Genomic DNA, 25,705 nt, shown 5'->3' on the forward strand with positions numbered 1-25,705 from the left:
TTGCTCAAAGCCGCAGCGTCTCCTCCCCATAACACAAGAAGTGTGTTGAGTCTTCACTTCCAGCCCTTCCCATCCATGTGATTTTATCAGGGTCAAAAAGCACAGAGGAAACATGAAAAGAACCCAGATGACACAGAGAGAAAACCTCAATCACTCTGTACACCTTTCTTCCTCTGGCTCCTTAAGAATAATAGCTAGGTGTTGGAAGAAAGTCTCATTGTGAGTTTTCCTGGCAGTTTTAGTTATGATGCAGACTGAAGCTGAAAATGTATTCAAGGCTGATAAGAATCTAAACTCCCTCCCAGAAAATTCAGATGCTACTCAAAGTCATCCCAATCTTCCTTAAACAGTAAAATCCCTTGATTTATCTGAGCTCAGATACATTGAGACAGGTGTGAGGAAACCTTTCTAGAGTTCTAGGTTATTTAACTCAATACAAGATTTGACTTCTTTGTCATGAAAAACTAGGGATGGGAAATTCACATGCATACACACAAGCACTGTCTGTGTTCGCTCTGGATGCTACAATACAACCCTTTACCCTGGGTAACTTAAAGTTCAGAAATGTACTTCTCAAAGTTCTGGAGGCTAAGAAGTCCAGCATCAGGACACCAGAAGACTCAGTATTTGGGGGGGGGGACCTGCTTTCTGGTTCATAAATGGTATTTTCTTGATGTTCTCTCACACTGTGGAAGGAAGAAAGCAGCTCTCTTGGGTCTCTTTTATAGGGCACTAATCCCAGTCAGTGAGCACTCAGCCCCTATAACCAAACCACCCTCAAAGGCGCCACCTCCCACCACCACCACATTGGGGATCAGGTTCCAATCAATGGCTCTGGGAGGATGCAGATATCCAGGCCACAGCATGCTCGACTGCACGTGCGTGCGCGCGCACGCGCGCGCACACACACACACACACACACACCCCTAAAAGGCAAAAGGATGTGAAAAGGAGCATAAAATCTACCATATATAATACAGCATAGCATTACATGTCTAGAAAGTTCTTCAGAAATCAAATGTGCCAAAACCAACGTTTTTACAATACCATAAGAGTGGTCCAGCTGGGTATACTGGCACATGCCTATAATCCCACCTACTTGGGAGCAAGTCCTAGGCCACTTTAAGTGACAGCAAGAAGACCCTGTCTCAAAATAAAAAGGGCTGGGAAAGTAGTTTAAAAGTACAGCACTTGCCTAGCATGCACTAGGCCCTGGGTTCAATCCCCAGTACCACCAGAAATTTAAAATAAAAATAAAGGAATGATCCCTACTGAAAAGAATCCTAGAATAAACAGATTTGCAGTAACCATTCTGAAGTGACTTGTTTGATATTAGTTTCTGTTTGCTTAGAATAGTGTCTCTCATTAATTCTGGACCAACAGGCTTAGCCAATTGCCAGACAAAGTACTAAGTTCCTCTAACATGACACAGCATCCAATTAGAAAATAAAATGCTATACCATGGGAAGAGCATGATTTTCAAACAGCCGCTCCCCCTTCTATCACATATTGTAGCAAAACCTATTACATTTACCAAGGCATTCTATCCAAATTTATTACCAGGGAGTCACACACAGGCATCCTAAGCACAGAGGACACAATAGGAAGGAAAGCATTTTCTTTCAACCCTGGGTGGGCAGTCCTCTGTGTTTTTGTTTTGCTTTGTTTGTTTGCTTGTGGTGCTGGAGATGAAACCCAGGGCCTTGCCAATCCCAGGCAGGCACTCCACCACTAAGTGACAGCCCCATCCTAGTCCCTGGTTTTAATTCACTACATCAAAACTGAAGTTTACCAGTCTGGAAAGAGTACAGTGACACTGTGCTTCATTCTATGCCACATGACACCTAAGATGATTGCTTCTCTCACCTCCTAAAATCTTACTAGGGATGCTGTATGTTTCAACTTGAAGGAACAAGAAGAAAGACGGTGCCAAATACGTTCCCTGGCCTAAAGCAGAATCAATTTATGCAGAGTGAGTAGGAAAGCTAGTAACTATTACTGATGTTCCATCCAAAACTGAGATCATTTAATTTTAGATGCAGGGTCCTCTCCCTGGAAACCTCACAGATACGGATGGATTGACAAGTTCTGGAGCGGGCCTGAATCTAAAGCTTTGGTTTACTGTGGGTCCTACATGCCACCTGGGCATATTACTTCCCAGACTTTGCACCTTCACTTCTTGTCTGTAAAACAGGCATAATAGAGGCAGTCACAGTGGCACATGCCAGTAAAGCCAGCGGCTCAGAATGCTGAGGTAGGAAGATGACAAGTTCAAGGCCAGCCTCAGCAACTTAGTGAGGCCCTAAGCAACTTGTAGTTACTAATTCTACATCCATAGTCAAGAGACAGGTGTATCCCTCCCACAGATCCTGTGCTGTTGTAAATACAACCAAGCACATTAGCCTTACCACACTCCTAAGGTACATAAGAAGGTGAGGGTTCCTCATGGTCTCACTCAGGCTCCTGTATCCACCCTTGTCAGACAAAGCTCTGAGAAAAGGAATCCGTGTGTCTGGTAGAGTGACTGATGTCTTTAAGTAACAAAAACACCCTTACTTTAAAACAAAGTACATAATATTCTCAAGGTACATTCAAAGAATATATGCACACAAAACTCCCATGAATGTTATTTAAAATATAGGGCCTAAAGAGGCATAAAGATACAAAGAGGAAAAGGCAAGGACCATCCAGATTAAAGCAATGTATTATCTGCTCACATATACTAGGTAGCAACAGAGACTCAGTTTCACTGTTATTGCTGCCATGGAGTCTCTACCTCTACTTTCCATCCACATACCCTATTTTACCTACCAAAAATACCAGCAAAAGACCCAAAGACTCCTGGTCCTAATTTTTGTTCCAGCAGCAACTAAGTGCCTTACCAAGAAGTCATTCCCTATAAAACAGGGACAGCAGCAGCATCTACCAATCCAAGGAGACTAGAAAAATGCTTTTTTAAGTCAGTAACCTTATGTTAGAGTTGAAACTTTAAAATCTGAAATTCTAAATTCTATGTAAATTCAATGTTGTGCTGAGGTCAAAGAATATGGAAAAAAAATTAAATGTGAATTCTAGAAAGCTCTAGGTCCAAAAATGTAGAAAATGCATTTATTTAATGGTGTGTTAGACCACTCTATGTATTACGGGAATAGTAATTCCAGTTCATGTTATTATTCAAGCAAGAAGTCTCATGTACAAAAAGAGATCAAGGAAACTGTGAACAGCTGGAACACAAAGTCCTCACTAGGTACCAGGCACATAAAAGGCACAGCCCTTACACACCGACTCACTGAATCTGCATGACACCCCCATGTGGGGGCTTATTTGTAAGTATCCTGAGCCAATGACCCCCAAGCGTAACCTCCTACTGGGTCACAGGCACCACAACCACCCACAGTGAGGAAAAAACCCAAAGGCCTGAGACAGAATGAAAAACAGGAAACTTTACCTTAGAGGATTCTCAGCTTAGAAAAAGAAAAGGACAACATGTTCCAGAGGGCCCAGGGAAAGAGCTCAGATCATTAATCTGACAAGAATGATAGGATGAGGTGACTAGCAAGGGACAGAGTAGCAGAATAAGGCATGGGTTGACCTGCCTTTGCATTTCAAAGGCAATTCACTCTTACCTTGACCCTATTGGTGAGACAGGATCATTTCATCACCAGAGAAAACTAGTTGCACTTTCTTATCAGCTTAGAGCAAGATTAATGGCAAACTTACTTCCAAATTCCATTTCTCTTAATAACCCATAAACTCCCTCAGAGCTCAACCTCAAGGTTTGATAGTCTCCAGGTGCATGAGAGACATTGTGATCCTGCTGGCCATAGTGTTGTGGTATGGATGTGAGGTGCCCCCCAAAAGCTCACGTGTGAGATGGCGCAAGAAGGTTTACGGGAGAAATGATTGGGTTTTAAGAGTCTTAACCCAATCAGTGATCTAATCCCCTGATAGGGATAAACTGAACGGTAACTGAAATGGTAGGGTGTGGCTTGAGGAGGTGGGAATCGGGGCATGGCTTTAGGTATGTATTTGTATCTGGCAAGTGAAATCTCTCTCTCTCTCTCTCTGCTTCCTGATGATATGAACTGCCACACTCTTCTGCCATGATGTTCAGCCTCACCTCAAGCCCTAAGGAATGGAGTCAGGCTTCTGTGGATTAAGACCTCTGAAACTGTGAGCCCTTAAATGCAGGAAGCCATCTATGTGCCATATGGGAACTGAGTGATGTTGAAGCCTAGTTTAAGGAACTCCTAGTCAGAATTTACTGGTTCCAGGATGCCTGATTCACATGACGCCCTGTCCTAGCTCACTGCTCACCTTCAAGCACAGCACAGGAGATGGGAGTGACCTACTAGAGTCAAACGGTCGGCTTACCCCCACACATATGCTGTTTTTCATGAAGAAGCAAACACTGAGACAAGACTCCTCCCACGGTGAAACCTTATACCTACCAATCACCTTTTTGAGAAGCTGTACTCCTCTGGTTGGCTTAAACTGTTATTGCCCCCAGCTGGTGCTACTTTCATAGCTTTATGTCACAGCCAGCCCATCCCTCCAACAGGAAACCATTCCCTTGCCCACACAGGATGTGAGCAAGACTCACATAAACCTTTTCTCTTCCATAGTTATGCTGGTCAGGTCCTTTTGTCACAGCAGCAAAAAGGCTGACTAAAACATGTAGTAACACTGATTATGATGGCAACACCAGTGACAGTAATAGCAGCAGCTGCTGCTGCAGTGGAGCAGCACTGACATCACTGTGAGCCTACTGTGCGCCAGCCACTTAAGCTCACTGGATATGAAAAGCCTCATTCCATTTCACAGAGAAAGGTGAGGTAGGTTATGATTTCATCCCCTTTTAAGAGAACAGAGCCTGAAGACGTGGTAACTTGCCCAAGGTCCCAGAGCTAGGAGGGTGGTAGCCAGGGAATTCCAACCAAGCTAGTTGATACCACAGTCTGTACTCTTAACACCTGGACTGCTTGAAGCTGGATGGTTTCAGAGTCTTGCGCACCAATTTTTTCCAGCTGATGCTTGTTTTGTTGAAGCATTTTTTTTCCGAACTCTCCCTAGCTTGTGGGATAAGGGGCACTCCCTAGAGTGGTGAAAAAATACATATATGTAAGGCACTAACGTAGTTTAAGAACAAAATCCAACATAGATAATAATGACAAGAGCCGCCAAAGTAGGGCAAGAAGGGGTAGATGAGTGAAGCACCGTGGGAGACTGATAATGACTAAAGCTGAAGGGAAGAGGGTCCTTCCTTTTACTGTGGACTGCCATTGAAAGTTTTTCACAATAAAAGGTTTTTAAATGGCTTTGACTTATTGACAGTTTCAGTTTATTGAGTCATTTCCTTTCCTTTGTTTTACTAGATCATACTTGCATATGCTTTAAAATTCAAAATGTGATAAAAGGTTCACTCCGAACAATCTCACTCCCACATGATTACCCTTCACTGTCTTTGTACAAATACAAACGAATAGAGATTCTTGTTTCTCCTCCCCCACCTCCATTCTTTCACAAAAAGTAGCATATTATCTCCCTCTGTTGTTTCCTATCTCATTTTCTTATTTTACTCACTTAACAAGGAGTCTGGCAATTTTGTTTTTAACATCAGTGTATAGAGAGCTTTTCATTCTCCTTTGTAGTTGACGAGTATTCCACAGTGTGGCTACAACATATACCACGTTAAACCAGGACACCTATTTCCAATCTTTTGCTATCACAAATGATACTCCAGAAGTAACCTTATGACTATGTCATTACAGATATAAACCAAATGTAACTGGAGGATAAATTCCTAGCAGTGAGGTTGCTGTAGTGGTGTGCTAGTAAATGTTCAACCATGAACTCTCCCTCAAAAAAAAACCACCCTGACTGTAGTGTCTGCAGATTCCCATGGTGTGAGTACTTCTACCAGACTACTCTCAAGCAATTTGATTTCACCAAACATGGAATTGGGAAGAGATGCACACAAGTACATAAGTGACTTCTATGAGCTGGCTCCAAGGTCCCACTTGGTTGCTGAGACAAAGGGTAAATTGCACCTTGAGTTTTGAGAGATATCAGCAGATTCCTCTACCCTACAGATTTAACTTTGTAGTAATACCAACAAGTACTAAAATGTCTATCTCCTGAAAGTCTCACTAACAGAATATTGCCAAACTTTTGAGTTTGTAATAGAGAGTATCTCAATGTAGTTTTATTTTTCACCTACACTAACAGCCACTTCCATTTTGTGCTCAGTGAAGTGTTCCTGTCAGTTGCCCATTTTACTGGGTGTACTAAGCATTTTGAACATTTACCTAATTATTACATCAACCCTATAAGCAGGATTGGATCCATGTTTCATGGGACATGAAGCTTATACAGTCTGAACAATCTCTTTAAAGTAGAAAATACAGTAATTAAGTATAAATGTATTTCTTTAAAATTAAAAAAAAATTAACCATTGGAGTCTTAAAGATTCATCCCCTTTATTCTAGGATCCTGTTAAACCACTTAACAATAATGCTTACATAAAAATGCTTCCTGGTTACAAAGTGGCTGCCCCTCTCCAACTCTGCAACTTGCAAATCACAATGTACTTACAGATCCCTGAATCTTAAGTTTCAGAAATTGCCTGAAAGATGAACATCATCATCACCATCTCTCAAATGGGGAAACTAAGACTTGAAACAACATGCCCTAAGTCATGAAATAGGTGTCAAATAAGGACTGTTTGATTCCAAAGCCTTTGGGCTTAAATATTCCCCAGAGTGCCTTTCCACTGGTGTTAAACCAACCACTGCACATGACCAAATCTATCTTTCCAAAGATAATAACTTTCGTTATTAGTTCTCCAGGGGGAAATACATGTTATTTGAAACAAATTCCCAATTTCCACTTGTATTTTTAAAATATGTCTTCCCTCCATTAAAAAAAAAAAAATCAAAATCAAAAGTCCCTTCCTCCAAAGTGTACCTAACTAAATATAGAGGCTGAGGTCAGCATCCCACTTGCCAAAACTGGCCAGGGGCTCATCTGTGAGGTTCTTGACACCCATAGAGGGGCAAACAATGAGACAAGAAGACACGAAGCTTAGCCCTAGTATTGAGGTTGGCACTCTACTGAACTCTTCCATCTCCCACAAACCCAGATCCTTAGATTTGTCTTGAAACAAGACTGTGACCAAGGACTAAGATCAACATTGGTCTAATAGCTAAACATATGAAGACCCTAAGTCTATGTTAGAAGAGGATTCTTCCACACCAACTCAAAACGAAGGCAATTAGGCTGATCAATCATCTGGGGCAAACTTCAACATTCTTAACAACAGCCAGATCAGTGATTTTTTTTCCAAGGGCATTGCTAGCAACGGCTCCTAATTATATTTCATGCCTGGAAACCAGAGGGCAGAACAGCACCCATGGCAAGGATAGCCCAGTATAGCAAAGGCCATTCAGCCAAATATACCTAAAGTACCTCCATTGAGAAATAGTGACAAATGAGAGGAGACCCAAGATGGACCCTCAAGATATGGGGTAAAACAACAGTTGATACACAAGTGGGTACATTTTACCCCAGGCCTTTTAGGTTCTCTGATAACCTAGAATAACAAGGAATGTGCTCACCTGATGAGTTCACTCAATAGACATTTGCTGCAGCCCTGCCCACCAGCTGTCAAGAACAGCCATGTGGGGTCAGATGCAAGAACAAAGTCAGTCCTGGCTTTTGTGAGTTCATAACTCTTTCATCCACCTCTCAAGTTAGAGGTTTTTAAATTAATGTAAATTAATTTAATTGCTCAAAACTTCTTCTATAAATAAAATGCTTTATATAAATGGTTATGTAAATATCACCACTATTCAATCTGAATAGTGGAAAACATAAAATTGAAAGTACAATCATTCTTTGTCAAAAGGTTCTACATATTAAAAAAAAAATAAAACTTATTTGAAGATCTAAAACAATCACTGGAAAACATGCTTCAGACCCAAACATACTCTAAATGCATGGCCTGTGGGACAGAGCATCCAGACGCATTCTTAAAAGAGATTACATGCATTTATTCATTTCATAGGTATGAATCTACAGTCCTTGAAATTGTAACATTTCTGTAAACAAGTAAGGAGTTTTTATTTTTATCAGGTTTACCTGCTATTTGTACTGAACCATCCTCACCCAGAAGAATATTACCAGCTTTCAAATCCCTATTAGAAAAAAAAAAAAAAAAAATGGGGAATGAATTTTAGAGTGTAGACATTGTGTTACACTGACTCACTCAGGAATATTTTTTAAACAACATATGATTATTATTATTATTTTATGAATATTAAAATTATACCATAGATTTTAAAAGTTACCAGGGTACATTGTCATTTATAGTTTGCTCCTAGAGCACAGTTAGAATTCACTTCATGTGAAATCATTATCTGTATTTAATTAAATCACTACTGAGTAGATTATTTTGTGTTTTGGAGTTACAGAATGTCCCTAAACTGAACAGTGCTATTTAATCAACAAGAATTAAAGCCTTGTGCCAGGTGTGGTGGCACATGCCTGTAGTTCCAGCAACTTGGGAGGCTAAGGCAGGAGGATCACAAGTTCAAGGCCAGACTAAGCAACTTACAAGGTCCTCTCTCAAAATAAAAAAAAATTTTTTTAATTAACCTGGGTGGTTGAATGCCCCTGGGTTCAATCACCGGTACAAAAAAAAAGAATTAAAGTTTTGTCTGTGTAAAGCTATTCCAATTCCACTTAAATTTCTCCAGGGTGCTATTCCAAATAATCCCATTACCCTCTAAAAATAAATTTGATCAATGTCCCCTCTGGAAAGATAGTGATGATTAATATTAATTACAATATTCTACATATAATTTATTTACTATATAGAAGCTGTATAATTATAATACTTAAAGAAAAATGATGATTTATAAGTTTGATTTCTAAAGTAATATTTTCCTAATTATTGAAAAATACAATAAAGACCATTCAATAAACAGCCTGCTTCTAGTTCAAGGTAGAGAAATTACATTATTAGCATTACTGATAAATGCTTGTACTTGCAAAAATTCCTATGAACCAAAGTAGCACTACCCTTTTTGAAGTACCAGGCACTCATATTCTATGCTATTTAGCTATTTTCAAGAATTAGCATTCTATGTCACAAAAGAAGATGAAATTAGTGTCTCTTACTTCCCTCTCACCATTATGTCAAAAATAATTAACATAATGTTTGCCTATATTTCAAAGTTGGAGCAGCTATTCAATTCAACTGAGTACACTTCAAGGGTAATTGCGTTAACCACTTTTTTAATGAGTCCACTCAGCACTTTTTACATTCAGTTCTTAATTCAGTGAAAACAGATAAATCAATCCAGAGGATAACAATATAATTCATCAAAATGTATTCCTGTTTCATATGTTTTGTTTTAGTTTGGGATGATTTTAGTGCTGGGGATCAAATATAAGGCTTAACACATGCTAATAAGCACATGCTCTACCACTGAGCTAAACTCTCAGCCCCTGGTACTTCATTTCCATCTACTTAGTTGGTTTTAGCATTTTTTTTCCCTCTCCTTCTTTTGGTGGTGCTGTGTCTAGAACTCAGGGCCTTCCCCATGCTAGGCAAGCACTCTACCACTAAGGATAGCCCAGCCCCTAGTCTAAGTTGGAAACAATGCCAATACCTATCTGAAATGTGTGTTTCCTTACAATTCTTTACAAATTAGGACTAAACAAATGAAGAGTTGAATTTCGGGTGATACCATACCTGTGAATCTGACCATTTCTGTGTAGATAGTCTAAACCTTCCAAAACCTCTTTAAGAATTGTTGCTATTATTGCCTCTTCCAGAACTCCATTCTTGTGCTCTCCCCGGTTGACAATGTATTTGATGATGTCCAACATTGAGCCTGAGTGAAAACACAGAAGATGAAAAGAAATGGCTAAGCAAGCACCTTCATTCCGTTTTCAGATTAGAACTCCATTATTAGAACATTAATGGGAACATCAAAATATTTTTTTTTCGTAGATTTAATGCAAATACTCCCAAGACATACTAACAATTGAATGGCAGTCCCATGAGCAGAAGCACTAAATTTGCACCAAATTTGCAAGAGTACTTTCAGCGTGAACTTGAGGAGAATGATTCTCATTAAGGGTTAGGGTCCATGAGCAGGAGGTACAGCTCAGCATGTGCCATGGATTCAATCTTCACCCCAACTTTAAAAAAAAAAGGCCAGGTGTGGTGGTACACACCTGTAGGCCCAGATACTCTGGTGGCTAAAGAGAATGAATTGCTTAATCTAGGAGATGAGGATCAGCCTGAACAATATAGTTAATGTCCCATATCATGAAAGAGAAAGGCAGGGGGTGGGGGGAGAGAGAGAGAGGGAGAGGGAGGGAGGGAGGAAAAGAGGAAGAGAGGGGGGGGGGCACTGAGACTAGAAGATCATTCAGGACTACTTTCTATATGTATAATTAAGTGCAAACTCGGAAGAGGGTTCTAGATAGCTGAACTGACAAAGGAGTTGGAGGCCAGGAGAAACAAAGTAGTGAACTGCTGAGTAAAAAAACAGCTCTTCCTTAACACCTGAAAGACAGGTATGAGGTAAGGAAAGTATGTTGCTGCTAGACCTCAGTTTATAACCAAAGATCCCTCTCCCTGAGTCTGAGTCATCTTTATTTTAATCTCCCTGAGGCTTCATGTACTGACTTTTATAATAAAGAAATAAATACCAATTACTATGCTACCATAATATACTGACTGGCATCCTTGTTATTGTGAATTCATGTTTCAACACATGCTAATTAATATTCAAAACCTCCTGGTCATTCTAAAAGCCATAATTACCCTGGGGCTCAACATTTCTGAAAAGTTAACAAATGACTTACCTCAGTACCTGAATTTGGCTCTGTGCTCTTTCCGATTAAATAAGAAGATTGAGTTTCCCCACCAGATACCACTGAACAGACTAATGGCCTGCCTCTCCTTAAGACATTCCATGTGATAAAATAGTATAGATTTTAAAAATGCATATTTTCCTCTCCAGAGAGGAAAAAGAATCTGCTTATGCATTGACTCTTGGATTTGGGGGTCATTTAAGAGAACAATAATTCCAAAAACTATAATTATTCTTCTAAGGATATACCACACCAAACACATATGCACCCCCGGCCTGAAAGAAAAGGGAGCAGGAGTCCACACCTGCCCACGTTCCCCTTGCCTGTGGAAACCTGCTGAAAGCCTGTTCCTCATACCTAAAGCCCTGGGAGCCTGGATTCGACTCCATGAAAATGACAATGAATGTTCTATCACGTCCTCAGAAGAGAAGACACGTTTATAAAAGTGAAAGGTTAATTGAGGTAAAAGCTCCAACCTGAACAGAGGACTTGGGACTTTTCCTAGGCCAGCTCACCACCATTTCTCATTCTCCCCAAGGTGGTGGAACCCCACAAGAAGAAAACTGGTCACCTAATTGGCAAAGCACCACCCCTCCACACAAGGAAGGTGCAGTTCCAACGCAATACTGCAGAAGTGGCTCTGCAGAGGGGGTGGGGGGTGGGATTTCATCCTTTTTTAATTAAAAACCAAAGTAGGCATTCAAGAAAACAAAGACTAATAACAGGACTAAGGAGGACTGGGAAGAGAACAGAACTTGGATTTCCAGGTTCCCTACTGAGACCCACACAAGCAGACTCCAGCCAATTATAAAGCTTTTGTCATCTCATTTCTGGGTCTCTGCTTGATCCAAGAGTTTCTTCAAAAAAAAAAAAAAAAGATTAAATTAATTAAAATGTGTCCCTGATTTCACCTTAGTTGGAATTAGATTTACAGATTAAAATGGGTACTATCATATGAATACAGCTGCACCAGTTGTGGCTTTGTCCAGGCACTACAAAATGTTCTCCTCTGCTCTAAACCACACTTCACATCTCAGAACAAAGGGAGTTAAGCCTCTGAAGACAGCACAGAAGAGATCTGAGTGTGCTAAGGAAACCAGTTGGGCTTTCTAAGTTTCAACATGGGGATCTGCAAAATGAAAGTGAGAATATTTGCAGTACAGCATAGTTGAGTTTTTATTGTTGGCACAGTACTGGGAATTGAACCCAGGGGCATTCTACTACTGAGCTAGATCCCCTTCCCTTTCATGTTTCATTGTGACATAGGGTCTCGGTAAGTTGCTGAAGTTGGCCTCAAACTTGCAATCCTCCTGCCTCAGCCTTCTGTCATTGGGATTACAGGCATCTACCACCATGCCCAACCTTAGCATAATTTTTAAGTCAACAGGTCCTGTGGTAACAATTCCAGCACCAGCAGCTATGTGTTTTAACCTTGAGCAAGTTGCTTAAATCCTATGAGCTTTGGTATCATCTCTGAAACCCAGAGACAGTCAGCAGTCATTCAAGAATGCTGTCAAGATTGAATGAGATAAGGTAAGTAAATTGCCTTGAACAGAATCTAGCCACAGAGCAAGTGTTCAATGAAATTAATGGTTACTATTCTTATTCCCTAACAGTGATGTTAAAAGATTTTTCAAAAATTAAATGCATAAATGTTAAAAAAAAAAAACCTTGGAAATTAAATTGTCAATGACTTGCATAATTCAGGGGAACTGAGGCAGACAGGGGAAGTTGTTTTCCCTTCTCAAATACAACAGGATGAGAACAGTGCCACTTCTGATGACAACTGCAAGGAAATAACTGAGTACGTATTTCTCTCCCTATGTCAACTGAAACAGCACTTATTAAGGACCCACTGGAAGGAAGCCAAGTGCATTAGACAGTTCTTTCTTCAGGAAGTCCCCTGAAGAAGGGGATTATATGCACAAGGTCCAGTACCACAGCCATGAGCCACATGAGGTGAGTTAAGGGAAAGTGAACAGAAACTCAATCCCTCAGTCATACTGCCACCTTTCAAGGACTCAAGAGTCCTTACTGGTAGGACATGAACAGCATAGGAACAGAACACTACAGTGCTAATAAACTGTACTTAAATGACTCAGTATATTGCAATGTATAAAGGAATGTTACAAAAGAAAGGGATTAAAAAGAAAGGACTAGGCAGGGATGTAGCTTAGTGATATAGAACTCACATGGTATGAGCAAGGCCTTGGGTTTGTTCCCTAGCTCTAAAACAAGAAAAGGAAAAACATCTTTAAAGAAACTAAGTAGTTGCTGTACAGAATGACCTCTTAGGACTTGAGTACATGGAAAAGGAAGAAAAGACCTCTAAGGCTGAGCTCAGGGAAGGCCCTGGAAGCACTGGAGCACAGAAGGTACTCAGGGGCCTGGGTCTTACCTAACCTAGAAGGTTGGGGTACATAACACAGGGAGAAGGGGACAAGGATACTTCAGGAAATTAAGCTCAATTATGAAAGGCTTTGAATATCAATACTAAGAAAGCTGATGAGGCACAGTGGCCCATGCCTATAATCCTAGCCACCTAGGAGTCTGAGGCAAAGGATCACAAGTTCAAGGTCAGCCTGCACAACTTAGAGAAACCCTATCTCAAAATTTTAAAAAAAATTTTAAAAGGGCTGGAATGTAGCTCAGAGATAGAACACCCCCAGGTCAATCCCCAGAACAAAAAGGAAAAGGAAAAGAAACATGACATCTGGACTATTCTGTAGGCAATAGTAAACCAAACAACTCCCAACTATAGGAATGAGGGATCAAACTAAAGTGTCACTCATATGTGCTGACTGACAAAAGAGGGAAGATGAAAACAAGCAAACAACAACAAAGCCCACTTACCTCCACTTAGCAATTTCATGACCAGCCAAAGTTCATCTTTTACCACAAAAGAAGTGTAATAGGTCACTACGTTGGGATGGCTGCACTGACTCATGGCTTGAATTTCTTTCTGCAAAAAGAACAAAACATGACATAGTACTATGGGGAACAAAGGAGAAGGCAAAATCAAGCGAACCACAGTTGAACACTTGGGGAACTTTGCTGGATAAAAGCATCCAGGAGGGGCTGCCTGAGCCCTGAATTCAAAGCAGTTACATAAGGGCTCACTTTCTCCCTTGGCAACTGGAAAAATTAGAAAGTCCTCTATGGGATGCCACAGAGTCCAGTGGACCAGCCACAGGACAGGGGGAATTCAGATCGGTGTACGGCCCAGAAGACCCTCCAGAGTGCTAGTAGAGAGACCTGCTACGGAGAACAAAGTTCCTCCTGCCTGAACCAAAGGCCTTGGCATAGAGAAAAGAACAGATGAGCCATTAGGAGATCAGGATTCTGGTGCCAGCCTGAACTCCAGTGGGTCTCATCTCCTTCCTCACCCAAAAGGGGACAACAAAACTGTCCATTTCTCAGGACTGCTGTAACAGTCAATCAGAAAAACACATGCAAATGCTAGAGCATCATTTCCCAAACAGTCTTCCATGACAGATATTCCCTCCATAAAAAAAAGAGGATGGGGTGGGTCAGGCAAAGTAAAATAACCTTGGGAAACATCGGGTACTGTATTTCACACTGAGAGTCACAGCCTCTGAAAGTCCTGCCAGAGTTTAACCCACATTAGCACAGCAGAAAAATAATGCTTTATGGGTCACATTTTGGAAACATCGCTAGAGGAAAAAAAATTTTATGTAAAGACATAAAATGACAGAGCTTTGAAATAAGACAAACACATTTTTCTGCAGTGCTCAAGTTCACATTGCTTTTGGTTTTCTGTTTCAAGGCATTGCCAGATGACTCCCGTAAAGCTGCAGTTCAATAGCTAACTCTCCATTAAAGGTACCAACCAGTGTGACTCACATTCAAGGTGCTGCCCCAACCACAAGACCCTAAGTCATCAAAGGAACCTATTGTGCAGTCATGACGAACGAAAAGCACATTTATGCATCCTATGAATATTTTCAATCCTAATGAGCTGCTCAAAGATTACTGACCAACACATTCTAATATGGGCTGTTATCTTTGCATATCTAATACTACCTAATCGTCAAATTACTAAGAAGATCCTGTTTGTCAGAAAAGTTTACCAAAAATCCCACAACACGTAACACATCTACATACTTTGTGTGTATATATATAAGCACACACATATATATATACTTACTATATATATATATGTACTTTATAATATATATGTTTATGTAAAGTGCTTCTTACTGAGGACAAACACCTATGAAATTCAAACTTTTCTATTTTCTTTTCAATTCAACACTTTCCTTCTATCATTCCTCTCCCCCATTTAATTGGTTACAGGTTTTCTACATCTGACACTTTTTAGTTCAACATCTCCCAGCCTTTGAACAAAATCTGAAACCAGAGGTCCAGTTTCCATCTGTTTCCAGTGTCAAGTTCTGATATCATGAGATGCTTCTGAAGGAGAAATGGAACACCGCCTGGGACCTCACTATTCTAAGTCATCAGCATTCGCTCTGTGGGGGGATGGGCCACAGGAAAAGCATACAGCATTAGGTAGGATCCAGTTTAAAGAGGTGCCCCATTGTTCACATAAATGGGATGATGTAGCTTCAATGCAGGTGTGCTCTAAATTCTCAACATTTTATGTTCAGTGTAGTGAACGTCTATCTTCCTAACTGCAAACTTTAAAATCATTAATCAAAATACACAATAAACAACCAATGCTCATGTGAAATAAGATTCTTTTGCATCGAAGCAGGACTTACGGGTAAGAGTCTAGAAAAACACACTTTTTATTTAGCCCTTTGCATTAGATGGCTTTAGTATCACCTCCTAACCATCCAGAGTATCTTCGACACTGCAGTGAACAAATTGTGAGTGTGTGAATATAAGTGTGTTTGTGTGTGTGTGTGTTCAACTCTTTCAGAAAACTGATGCATATGACTGACAAATTCTAAAAGGAGGGGAAGGAGCTATCACAAAGAGTACTCTTTCTAATACAACCACAGCAGCAGTTTAAAGGCAGATCAGAGCAGGGGTGGGGTACGTGCCAGTGCATTGCTTCAGGCTATAGGTTCACAACCTATCCCATCCAGTTGACTTCCCAATGCAGGGACACCTCTGATACCTAAGGATGACACTTGCCTCTGGGAAAAATCTGGTCGCTGTGTTTTACGACAAGTCCCAAATATGGGATAGAAATACACTGAAGGAAAGAAATAAGGTCCTCATCAGGCCTATATAGCCCTCAGTTTACATCTTAACCTTTTGTTTAGTTTCCTTCTAGAGAGATATAACAAAGTAAAAATTTGAAAAATATAAACATTTCTTGAATTGAATATTTTTTCCACAAAATATCACCTCCACACACACACACCCCAGGGGATACAACTCAGTGTGCATGAGGTCCCAGGTTCAAGCTCCTATACCAAAAAGGAAAAAAGAAAAAGTAGACTCCCTCTACTTCTTTTCAAAACAGTGATAATGTTGCTGTTTGAATCCTCCCTTGGTAACAGTCTACCCACCAAATTATCCAAGCTTTTCCCAATGCTCTAACTTCATATATATGATTAAGAAAGATATTTATTCCTAAACTATTCATTTGTTCCTATCCCTGAAAATAATTAAAGTATTGCCCAAAGACAAACAAACAGATAAGATGAAATCTTTTTATCCATTTCTTCCTATAGAAGGAATGGGTTCAAGCTCCCTTAACTAAGTCACAATCTATGAAGAAGCATAATCTGGAGCAGTTTCCCAAAATGGAACGTGTGCACCAGTCACATGGAGAGTTTAGTAATGTGCACGCTCCATTCAGTAGACCAAAACTGGGGCCCAAGATCTGCATTCAGAATAGGCTTCCAGGTGATACTGATGCTGTGAGTCCAGGAACCAGACTTAGAGTGACAAACTGACAGAGACTGAGCTTTGGGGAAAGACAGAAAGGCACTAGGGCTAAGAGAAGGTGAGAGGAAGAAACACAGATGGCTGCTATGATGGGGATAGGGCAAAAAGAGCCAGGCAGGAGGACAGCCCAAGGGCAGTGTGTAGCTAAGGCCAGGCTGAGGAGAGGGGTGGGAAGCCACAGTTAGACATAGGAAGACATAGGAAGTATTTAAGTGGTTTGAATTTCACCCAGACAAGGGTTAAAAAAACAAAAATCACATGAATGGACAACAAACGGTAAAAGTTGGAAGAAATCAATCACAGAACTCTGAAACCCAGGCAACAGATCTGCCTAGACCATAGTTCAGGAATATCACCTAGTGGCTATCCTGCAAGTTCAGTGAAATAAGACAGACTTGTCATCAAGTGCCAAACCAAGCTATGGCCCAGGATTTCATCTCTGCTCACACGCCTTCAGCTGAAATGCATGGCAAGTGATGTTTCACAAGAATGGGAAAGGTGATCTAAAACGGGGGGGCCGGGACAGTGCCCTACCCATCTGCTGAAACTGAAGTGGCAGCCACAGAGACGCCCCTCTGCTGGGCAGCATGCCAGGGGAAGACTGATAAGGGCCACCCACACACGTCTGCTGCAGCAGCTCAGCAAACTTTACAGACCAAAACATGGTATGGTCTTTTAGATGGACATGTTAAGGTTGTTGGGGGAATACAATGCATATGAAGAATCCTATCCTGGAAATGTGAAGGGTTTGGATGAAAAATAACCTCCAAAATGGGGGGAAAAAAACCTGCTTGAATAGAGTACTTATGACAGATTTCCTTATAGCTTTGTTTTCTGACCCCCCCCCAAATTATTTCTCTTATATCAATGGTACTGTGGACAAGCAGGAATTCTGATTAACAAGAATCTGATCATCCAAGAACTACCTAAAAAGGGCTACACTCTAAGTCACACCAGGCTCTGAAGCTTGGCTCTGCCACTGGCCTGCCTGCATACCCAGGCAGGTTATCCAAAGTCTTTGAGCCTCAGTTTTCCTATCTGTAAAACAAGATTAATACTAGCATGTGCACAAAAACAAGCAAAGGTAAAACTCCTTGCAGAAAGCCTACTACATAACATAAATCTTAAAAGTTCATTTTGTCTCCCATATTAATTCTCAGTTCTTTGTGAGCATCCCTATGCTGATCACTAACCTCAGTCTCCCAAGTTCCTGTGTCTCACGGCACAAAGAGAAACCTTGGCAGCGGCACTCCCCTCTTCCTGAGAAAGGTCACCTGACACAGTTTGGCCCTGCAGGCTCAAGGACTTTCCTGTAAGGCAGGGTTAGGTCATTTGGTTATAATCTTTTAGCTTCTCTCCTTCCTGCACTGTTCCCTTCTGTGTTTTCCTAATGATTTCACCCTATGTTTAACTTATGTTACTTGTCACATTCTCCATATCCTGGTAAGCTGCCTCAAAGTCTTTCGGAATAAGGACTCTAAATATATACTTACACAAAGGGTTCAAAAAAGAAGGAGAACTAATACAAATTTAAAGATATAAGGCTAGGCGTTATGGTGCACTGCCTGTAATCTCAGCAGCTCAGGAGGCTGAGACAGGAGGATTATAAGTTCAAGGCCAACCTCAGCAACTTTAGCAAAGCCCTAATAAGCAATTTAGTCAGATCTTGTCTCAAAATTAATTTTTTTAAATGGGCTAGGGATGTAACTCAGTGGTAAATTGCCCTGGGTTAAATGCCCAATATCTAAAAAAATAAAAATTAAAAATTAAAATATAAGAATTAAGAAACACCTAAAAGTGGTTTCTTTTTTCTGAGAACATGAGATTTACAAACACTAAAAAAGATTTTCTTGCTGAAAGGGAAGAGTTTAAATGGATTCTGAATTCAAAATATTAAACCATACTTAATTAAAATTATATTTTCAACTTACACAAATTCTAAATAAATACTTATTTATCAGACAATGGTGGCAAAGTATCCTGTTCAACCTTCCTTAAGAAATCAAACCTGTTCAAGCTCCAACATTATTTGCAGGTAAATGTAAGGAGATACTATTCCTTACTTTATTCTAAAGCAGTGGATCTCAACCTTAGCTGTACAATGAGATCAGAGAGGAACTTTAAAATATACCAATGTCTGGGTCCCAGTCCAGGGAGGCTGATGCAAATTGGCTTAGGATACAGCCTGGGAATTAAAATTTTAAAAAACTCACAGGTGATTCTCCTGTGAAGCCAAGGCTGAGAACCTCTGCTTCAAGTTAAGTACTGAGATGCATTTTCTTCCAATGAAATGGGGAAAGGTCTAGCTATCAGGCACATTTTCACATTGCAACTTAATCTAAACATATATATGTAATATATACTATATATGTATGTCTATATATTACAATTATTATCAAATAAAACATGTGTTTCCAAACAGAAGAGATAACCAAATATACTCTGCAATTTAAAGAATTCCTTAAATGACAAGGGGGCAACCTAGTTTAATAAAAACACTTCGGAAAGTGATTCTCCAGCTTGCACTTCCATAATGTCAGCATTACTAGGCAAGGTAACTTAATCAATATTCATAAATAACTAAATACTGTAAGTAGCATGATTTAAAATAAACTTCAGTGATTTTGAATGTCAGCCAAGAAATGGAATAAAAAGATTAACAAAACTCTTTCAAAAGCAATGTATTTTTCTGGACTATCATTTCCAAGCATTAAAAATGTCATTGTGAGTTTTTTAATTATAAAAATGATATACTTTTATGCAATAAACTCTGGCCTCTTTTAGGAAAAAATACCAACAGAGAAAACCTATTCAAGGAAGAGTTAATCAAATATCATCTTGAACCACTTACAAATGAACCAACAAATTTTCCTCACCACTTAGCTCTATAATTCTTTTCATGTGATTTCATATCTGAGTTTATGCAAGCATAGTTTAATTGGAGACAGGAATAGAAAGGGAAAATGTCTAGATATTTTGAAAACATATCTTTTATATGGGAAGCATAATTTCTGCAACAGCCTTAACGAGTACTTATAGAGAAGTCTTTCAAACTAGACAGAACTGTTGTTGCAAAAGTCTAAAGTGTCATGGCATTTGGAGGTCTGGAAAATCCCCCCAAAACAACCAGGAAATCACAATGGGTAAACACTACTTGCTAACAGATTAAAATGTACAGCCCAGAGCTTACTTGCTTAATTATGGTGTCACGGAATTGGAAGCTCTGCAAAAAGTGAGAAAACTAAAGAACTTGCTGGAAAATGTAGAAACCACTGACACACTTACTTTCTTCCAAAGAAATGGGAAAGGCAGGTCAAAGAATAAAATACTGATTTTTTTTTCCCCCTGCGGTGCTACTACTGAGCCACACCTCCAGCTCCAGCCCTAAAACAATAACACTGAAATGCTATAAGAAAACTCAGTGATGGGACTGTGGTTGTGGCTGTGGTAGAAGACTTGCCTTGCATGTGTGAGCCCCTGGGTTCCTCCCCAGGAAGGAAGGAAGGAAGGAAGGAAAGGAGGAGAGGAGAGGAGAGAAGAAGGAAAGAAAGAAAAAGAAAACTCAAGCAATTTGTTTCAACATTAATATATATTTATAATATATATCTATATATAGATATAGATAAAGATATAGATATAGATATATGATAACATCTTAAGGGATCCAAAATTTCTGTGAGCACCATCATGGAATGGGATTCAGACACTGTCATCCACAACAACCTTTTGATCATTTAATGAACTGTGACAGGGAGCACTTGAAAAAGTTAAGTTGAAGACATCACTGAAACAGAAACAGGAAAAATTTTTCTTTTCAGCCAATCTGAACTGCTGAAAACCAAAGGGCCAGCTTTCAGGACTGCTGTACAATCTGGTTTCCTCAAGAAAAGACTGAGAATGTGAAGCATGCTATGTCTTTTCCTAGTCCCCGAACAGGAAAAGCCACTGGGGGTTCTTCCAGGGAACCTCCCCGCACCAGTCAAAGGGGCAGAGACCCCTCCCCCACCTTCCCCTGAGTCCTGCAGAGTCCTTTTCAAAATAGCCCAGGAAGGGACAAAAGCATTCCTCTCAACCCAAACCTTTCCTGTTTTTGTCTATGAGGATGGCAGCGGTGAGGTACAAAAAGTGAGGGTCATTACGTTGTGTTCAATCTGAGGGGTGCTACTCTGAAAATGAGCTTGTGCCGGGTCTCTGTTACTGAGAACAAACAAGCCCAGAAAAATGTCTTTGCCATGATAATTTTTGGTTACTTTTTGAACAAAGAGCATGAGATCAAGCCCTCTTCATGAGCCATCTCTAACAAATGTATAAAAACACTTAAAAGTAAATTCAATTATGGTATTTAGTATCTGAAGAAACTATGGTATAACTTTTAAATTTGATGTTCCAAAAAAATGAAAACTGCTTTCTCCAAATGAATTATACATATTTCTAAGCTAATGTAACTTTAGAACTATAAAAATAAATTTGTTTTGCATATAAGTATTCATTCTCTAATTTCTTAAAATGTTTTCATGTCTTCAAAACAGCCCCAAATTTTCCACTTCTAATTCTGCCTTGAACTAGATGATAGATACTTGGATAAACACAAACATTAAATCACATGGAAATAATCACAAAGCTGAGAGGCAAGAAACAAACAGAACAGAACTTAGTGGTTCAGACCTGAAACATTCAAAATAGTACTCTATTTAGTGCAGCAGGTTTGCTTCTCAGTGTTAGACCCTTGGTGTATACAACAAGCAGACAAACACAATTTGTTCCCATATATGATGAGGAATATTCTGAGATATGAATATTTACTACTTTGAAAATTCTTAAGATTAAAAAGAATGGAAAAATACTTTCATAGTATTCGGCAATAAAGAAGACATACGGATTACACTACTTGTGATAAACTTAAGCTGGAAGCTTTTTAACCAGTGCAATCTTTCTACAGAAAAACAAGATTTCTAAGGTTTATTCATTTGTTGTTGTTACTTTCCTATAAATCTCAATTGAAAGGAAGAGAGGGGCAAAATTTCTGCCTGGAGGGCCTGCTTAGAAATCCCCAAATATTATAACTTCATTTAAAAGAAACAGGATAAGCCTGTGTCAGATAATGGTTAGGAGAGAACTGTTCCCTTCAAATGATCATGAAACCAGTTAAGTATCTAGAACTTTATTCTCCAAAAGAACCTACAAATCATAGCTAATCCATCTGTTCCTCTAAGGGAGGGCAGGCAGCAGGTGGGAAGAGAGAGAGGGAGAGAAGGAGGGAGACAGGGAGGGAGAGGAGGATGGAGGACAAGCACAGCAGATAGAGAGAAAAAAGAAATAACAGCAGAAAGCAAAATGATAGCAGTGGCTTTATTCTGATGGAAAAATGCTTGATTTACCTATAAATCCATTTAGAGAGATACAGCAAAACACCTTTAAAAAGATGATAGAGGAAGACAGGGCAAACCCCAGAATGCATTGGGTTCAGGGCAGCTTGATGACTGAGGAACTCTTCACTATGTACACAGGAGAAGGGTCAGCACACTGTGCATCCTAGTCTTTGACTTACAGGTTTTTGCCATACCACAATACCACAGTGACCTGACTCTATCCTAAATTATAAAGTATGACTTGCTAGTAATTCATATTTTTATTCAAGTGAATTTAAAAACAAATTTTCAAATATACACAATCATAGGACTTTGGTGAGAAAAAATAAAATTTTTCCTTAATTCCTCAATCAACAAAACGGGGACTGAGAGCCAGAGGTGAAACTGATTTGTGTAAAGTCCTTGGGAGGAGATTGGTGGGCAGACAGGAAAGCAGATCCCAACTCAAGGAGAATCTTCCCTCTGCTGCAGTGCCCAGCACTCACCACTTCTTACAGTCACCACTTCTTTGAAATGACTTTGTTCACATCTGTCATCCATCACAACTAAAATATTTTAATGATCATTACATAATTTCATAACAATCACTTAATAATACTTTTGGCCTTCTTCCTTTCTTTGTTTTCACTTCTTTTTTTTTTTTTTAAGAAAACAATACCCTCCCTGGCACCTAGGCTGTGATTTCTCCCACAATTATACAAGCATAGCTCTCCTACCTCTAAAACTCTTACGTTTTTGATGGCATTGATGTATATATAAAGATCAAAGAATAAGACTGAGTTTTCTGTGACTAAGTACCAAAGACACACTAAAAATATGAGAACTCAAGTGTAGAGAGAAAGGCCAAGAGGGATATGGTTAAAACCTAAGAGTCAAGGACAAGTAAGGGGATGAACCAAAACGTTCATCGATCCCTGGATAAACCATGGAGCACACCCTAAAGGCTGGAGAGAGTGTGTTTTAGGGTAAATAAAAAGAAGGACTATGTCATATCTATGGCATTTATTTTATCAACCAATAAGAAACCGAAAAGACAGATGACTTCAAAAAAGACTGATTAATTGTCTATTCATGTAGTGAATTTCAAGGGAAATCAAGTGTGCTCTAGGGTAGCATCAGCCTTTAAGGCTGACCACAAAAGAGAGAACCAAGCTCTTTCTAGAAACCTCAAGCAAAGTCATCTTTACATAGAATATATTAGTCTGCAAGACATGGGTCAGACCCATTTAGCAAGTCTTAAATTCCCATTGGAAGGCAAGGACCCCTCTCAGTGGGAGACACACTGGAAAACAGTAATATGTCCACTAACTTGCTAAGCCATTTCTATGTAGATAGTGGAGAAGGGGGCAGAAAAATATCTGTGACTTAAAAAGTCACCAGGTCAGCATGGTGGTACATGCCTATAAACCCTAGCCATTCATGAGGCTGAGCAGGAAGATCACAAGTTCAAGGTCAGCCTGGGTAAGTTAGTGAGACCCTGTCTCAAAATACAAAATAAAAAGGGCTGGGGATGGAACTCCTTGGTAGAGTGTCTGCCTAGCATGTGTGAAGCTCTGGATTCAATCCCCACTATTGCAAAAAGTCAAAAATAAAAAATAAATATCTTGCCAACACAAAACAAAAGCGTAGATACTCATTTACTAGTCCATGGGTTCCTCAAAGACAGAGACCCTCTTTGTTTTCCCATCACAGAGCTCAGTGTCTAGCATGTAGCAGGATTTAATAATTATGGTGTTAACAGGTTCCTGCTCTAAAACTATAAATATCTTCCAGAGGGTGTTAGGCTAATTAAAATGAGTCACTATTCCACTGTGGGATTGACAAAAGTGGGAGTAACAACAATTGTAGGATTAACAAATCTCAGAACTTATCAGTGCATCTGTGCTGGGTGGTCAGGAGTACATAAAATAACCAGCAACACCTGCTTAACCAAATCATTATACCCAGACAGATTAGGATCAACTAAGGGCAAATTTCACCACATAAGAAAATTCACAAGAACACACAGAAAAAGTATTAGTTTAGATTAATTGAATGCTACTCTGATCATGTCAATTGAAACATTTACTCTAGTGTTCCAACCTAATCGCTATTAAAGTCAGTTTTTAGTGAGTATACTATCTTATACTCCCACATACACCCTCCAAACTCATCCCTTTAACAGGCCTAAGCACACAATGGAAGCTCTGCATCTGCCAAATAAATAAATAAATGTATTTTAAATATGTAACTACCTTGCTTTTGAGAAATGTTATGTACTCATCTTAATGGTCTCAGTTTAAATCACCAATTACTTAGTGCCAATGATCTCATCTAACTTTTCTTTTTCCTCTCTGCAATTTTCAGAGAAGCTGGCACTGTAATTATCACTTTGTTTCAGAAATGAGGATGAGTTGGATCCTTCTTAGCAAAATGTGGAACCAACTCCATGACCACAGAAACATACGCTGACAGCCTGCTGACATAAAGAAGCGGGCTAAGGCCAAGTGTCCAAAACTGTCATACGCCATCACACCTGGCCTCTGGACAAGGGAGGTGAGGACAAGGCAGAGAAGGGGGGATAGGGACAGAGGGGCTGGGGTGAGTAGGTATGGAGCAGGGATTGGGGGTTGGGAGGTGACACTTTCATCAGGAGAGGCAGATGCTCCAACCACCAGCAAATAGTCGATAATTGTGACTTCTATGACATAACACTTTCACAAGATAAAGATCCCAGTGGCCATTGTTTCTTCGAAGAACAATGGTTTCCAGTGAACTCATGGCACAGTCTGTGAGATGATGCAGTGCACTGACCTGTATATAACATGCACCCATGGAATTAAAGGATTATTAGGATGCCGGATGTCCAAACACTGCCAAAATGTGAACCCACAGAAATAATAAAAGTGCAAGCAATGGCAGTATTAGAAGTTGAAAGGATGACAGCAACTTTGCTCCACACAATCTCATGTGTCAATAAACCAGACCACAAAAGTCTGGCAAACTTAGAAAGACTATACTATGAGTTCTATTTCTCTTTGTTTGAAAAGGACTTGGGAATAGTACATCCTTAAGAACCAAAAGCCATTCTTCTCTTCTCTAAATATATCAAGACACCAAAAGGTCAAATGTTCAAGGTTAAGGAAAGATCAAAACAATAAACTTATTTAGTATCCTTTCACATGAAAAATAAATAACGATGCATACACACTATATTACAACTGGACATCACAGGGAGAATAAAAAGGATGAGAGAAATAAATTAACCATTGCTAGTAGGCAAACTCATAAATCAGACTAATGGAGCTAAGCACACAGTCATAAAAATACTAGTCCTTAGACAGCCAGCTATGTTACAAGTACCTCCAAATGACACTGCTATGATAACTGGCCCCAGGAAAACCAAGGACAGAACCGGAATGATGGTCTCCCTGCTGACCTCCACTTGGACCCTTACATAGCTCCCATTCCCGGCAGCCAACTGCTGATGAAAATGTGGAAGTTGTGGGCAACTGAGGGCTCAACAGAGTCCAGGGAACATAGCATTTGCTAGCCCAGGAGACTGGGTCCAGGACCACCAA

At 39.8% G+C, this 25,705-nt stretch overlaps 1 protein-coding gene across 3 annotated transcripts in view; it reads right to left on the reverse strand.

The window, feature by feature from the left end:
• Stk39 (serine/threonine kinase 39) overlaps positions 1 to 25,705 on the reverse strand; it is a 274,511-nt gene that overhangs the window by 190,264 nt on the left and 58,542 nt on the right. For all 3 annotated transcript variants that reach the window (XM_047542775.1, XM_047542776.1, XM_047542774.1), the window contains exons 3-5: positions 13,744 to 13,852; positions 9,758 to 9,899; positions 8,140 to 8,195 (exon numbers count right to left, since the gene is read on the reverse strand). In XM_047542775.1, the coding sequence (XP_047398731.1) occupies positions 8,140 to 8,195; positions 9,758 to 9,899; positions 13,744 to 13,852 (307 nt within the window). The remainder of the gene's footprint in view (positions 1 to 8,139; positions 8,196 to 9,757; positions 9,900 to 13,743; positions 13,853 to 25,705) is intronic.

The sequence above is a fragment of the Sciurus carolinensis genome, chromosome 3, assembly GCF_902686445.1.
Source record: "Sciurus carolinensis chromosome 3, mSciCar1.2, whole genome shotgun sequence".
Lineage (NCBI taxonomy): Eukaryota > Metazoa > Chordata > Mammalia > Rodentia > Sciuridae > Sciurus > Sciurus carolinensis.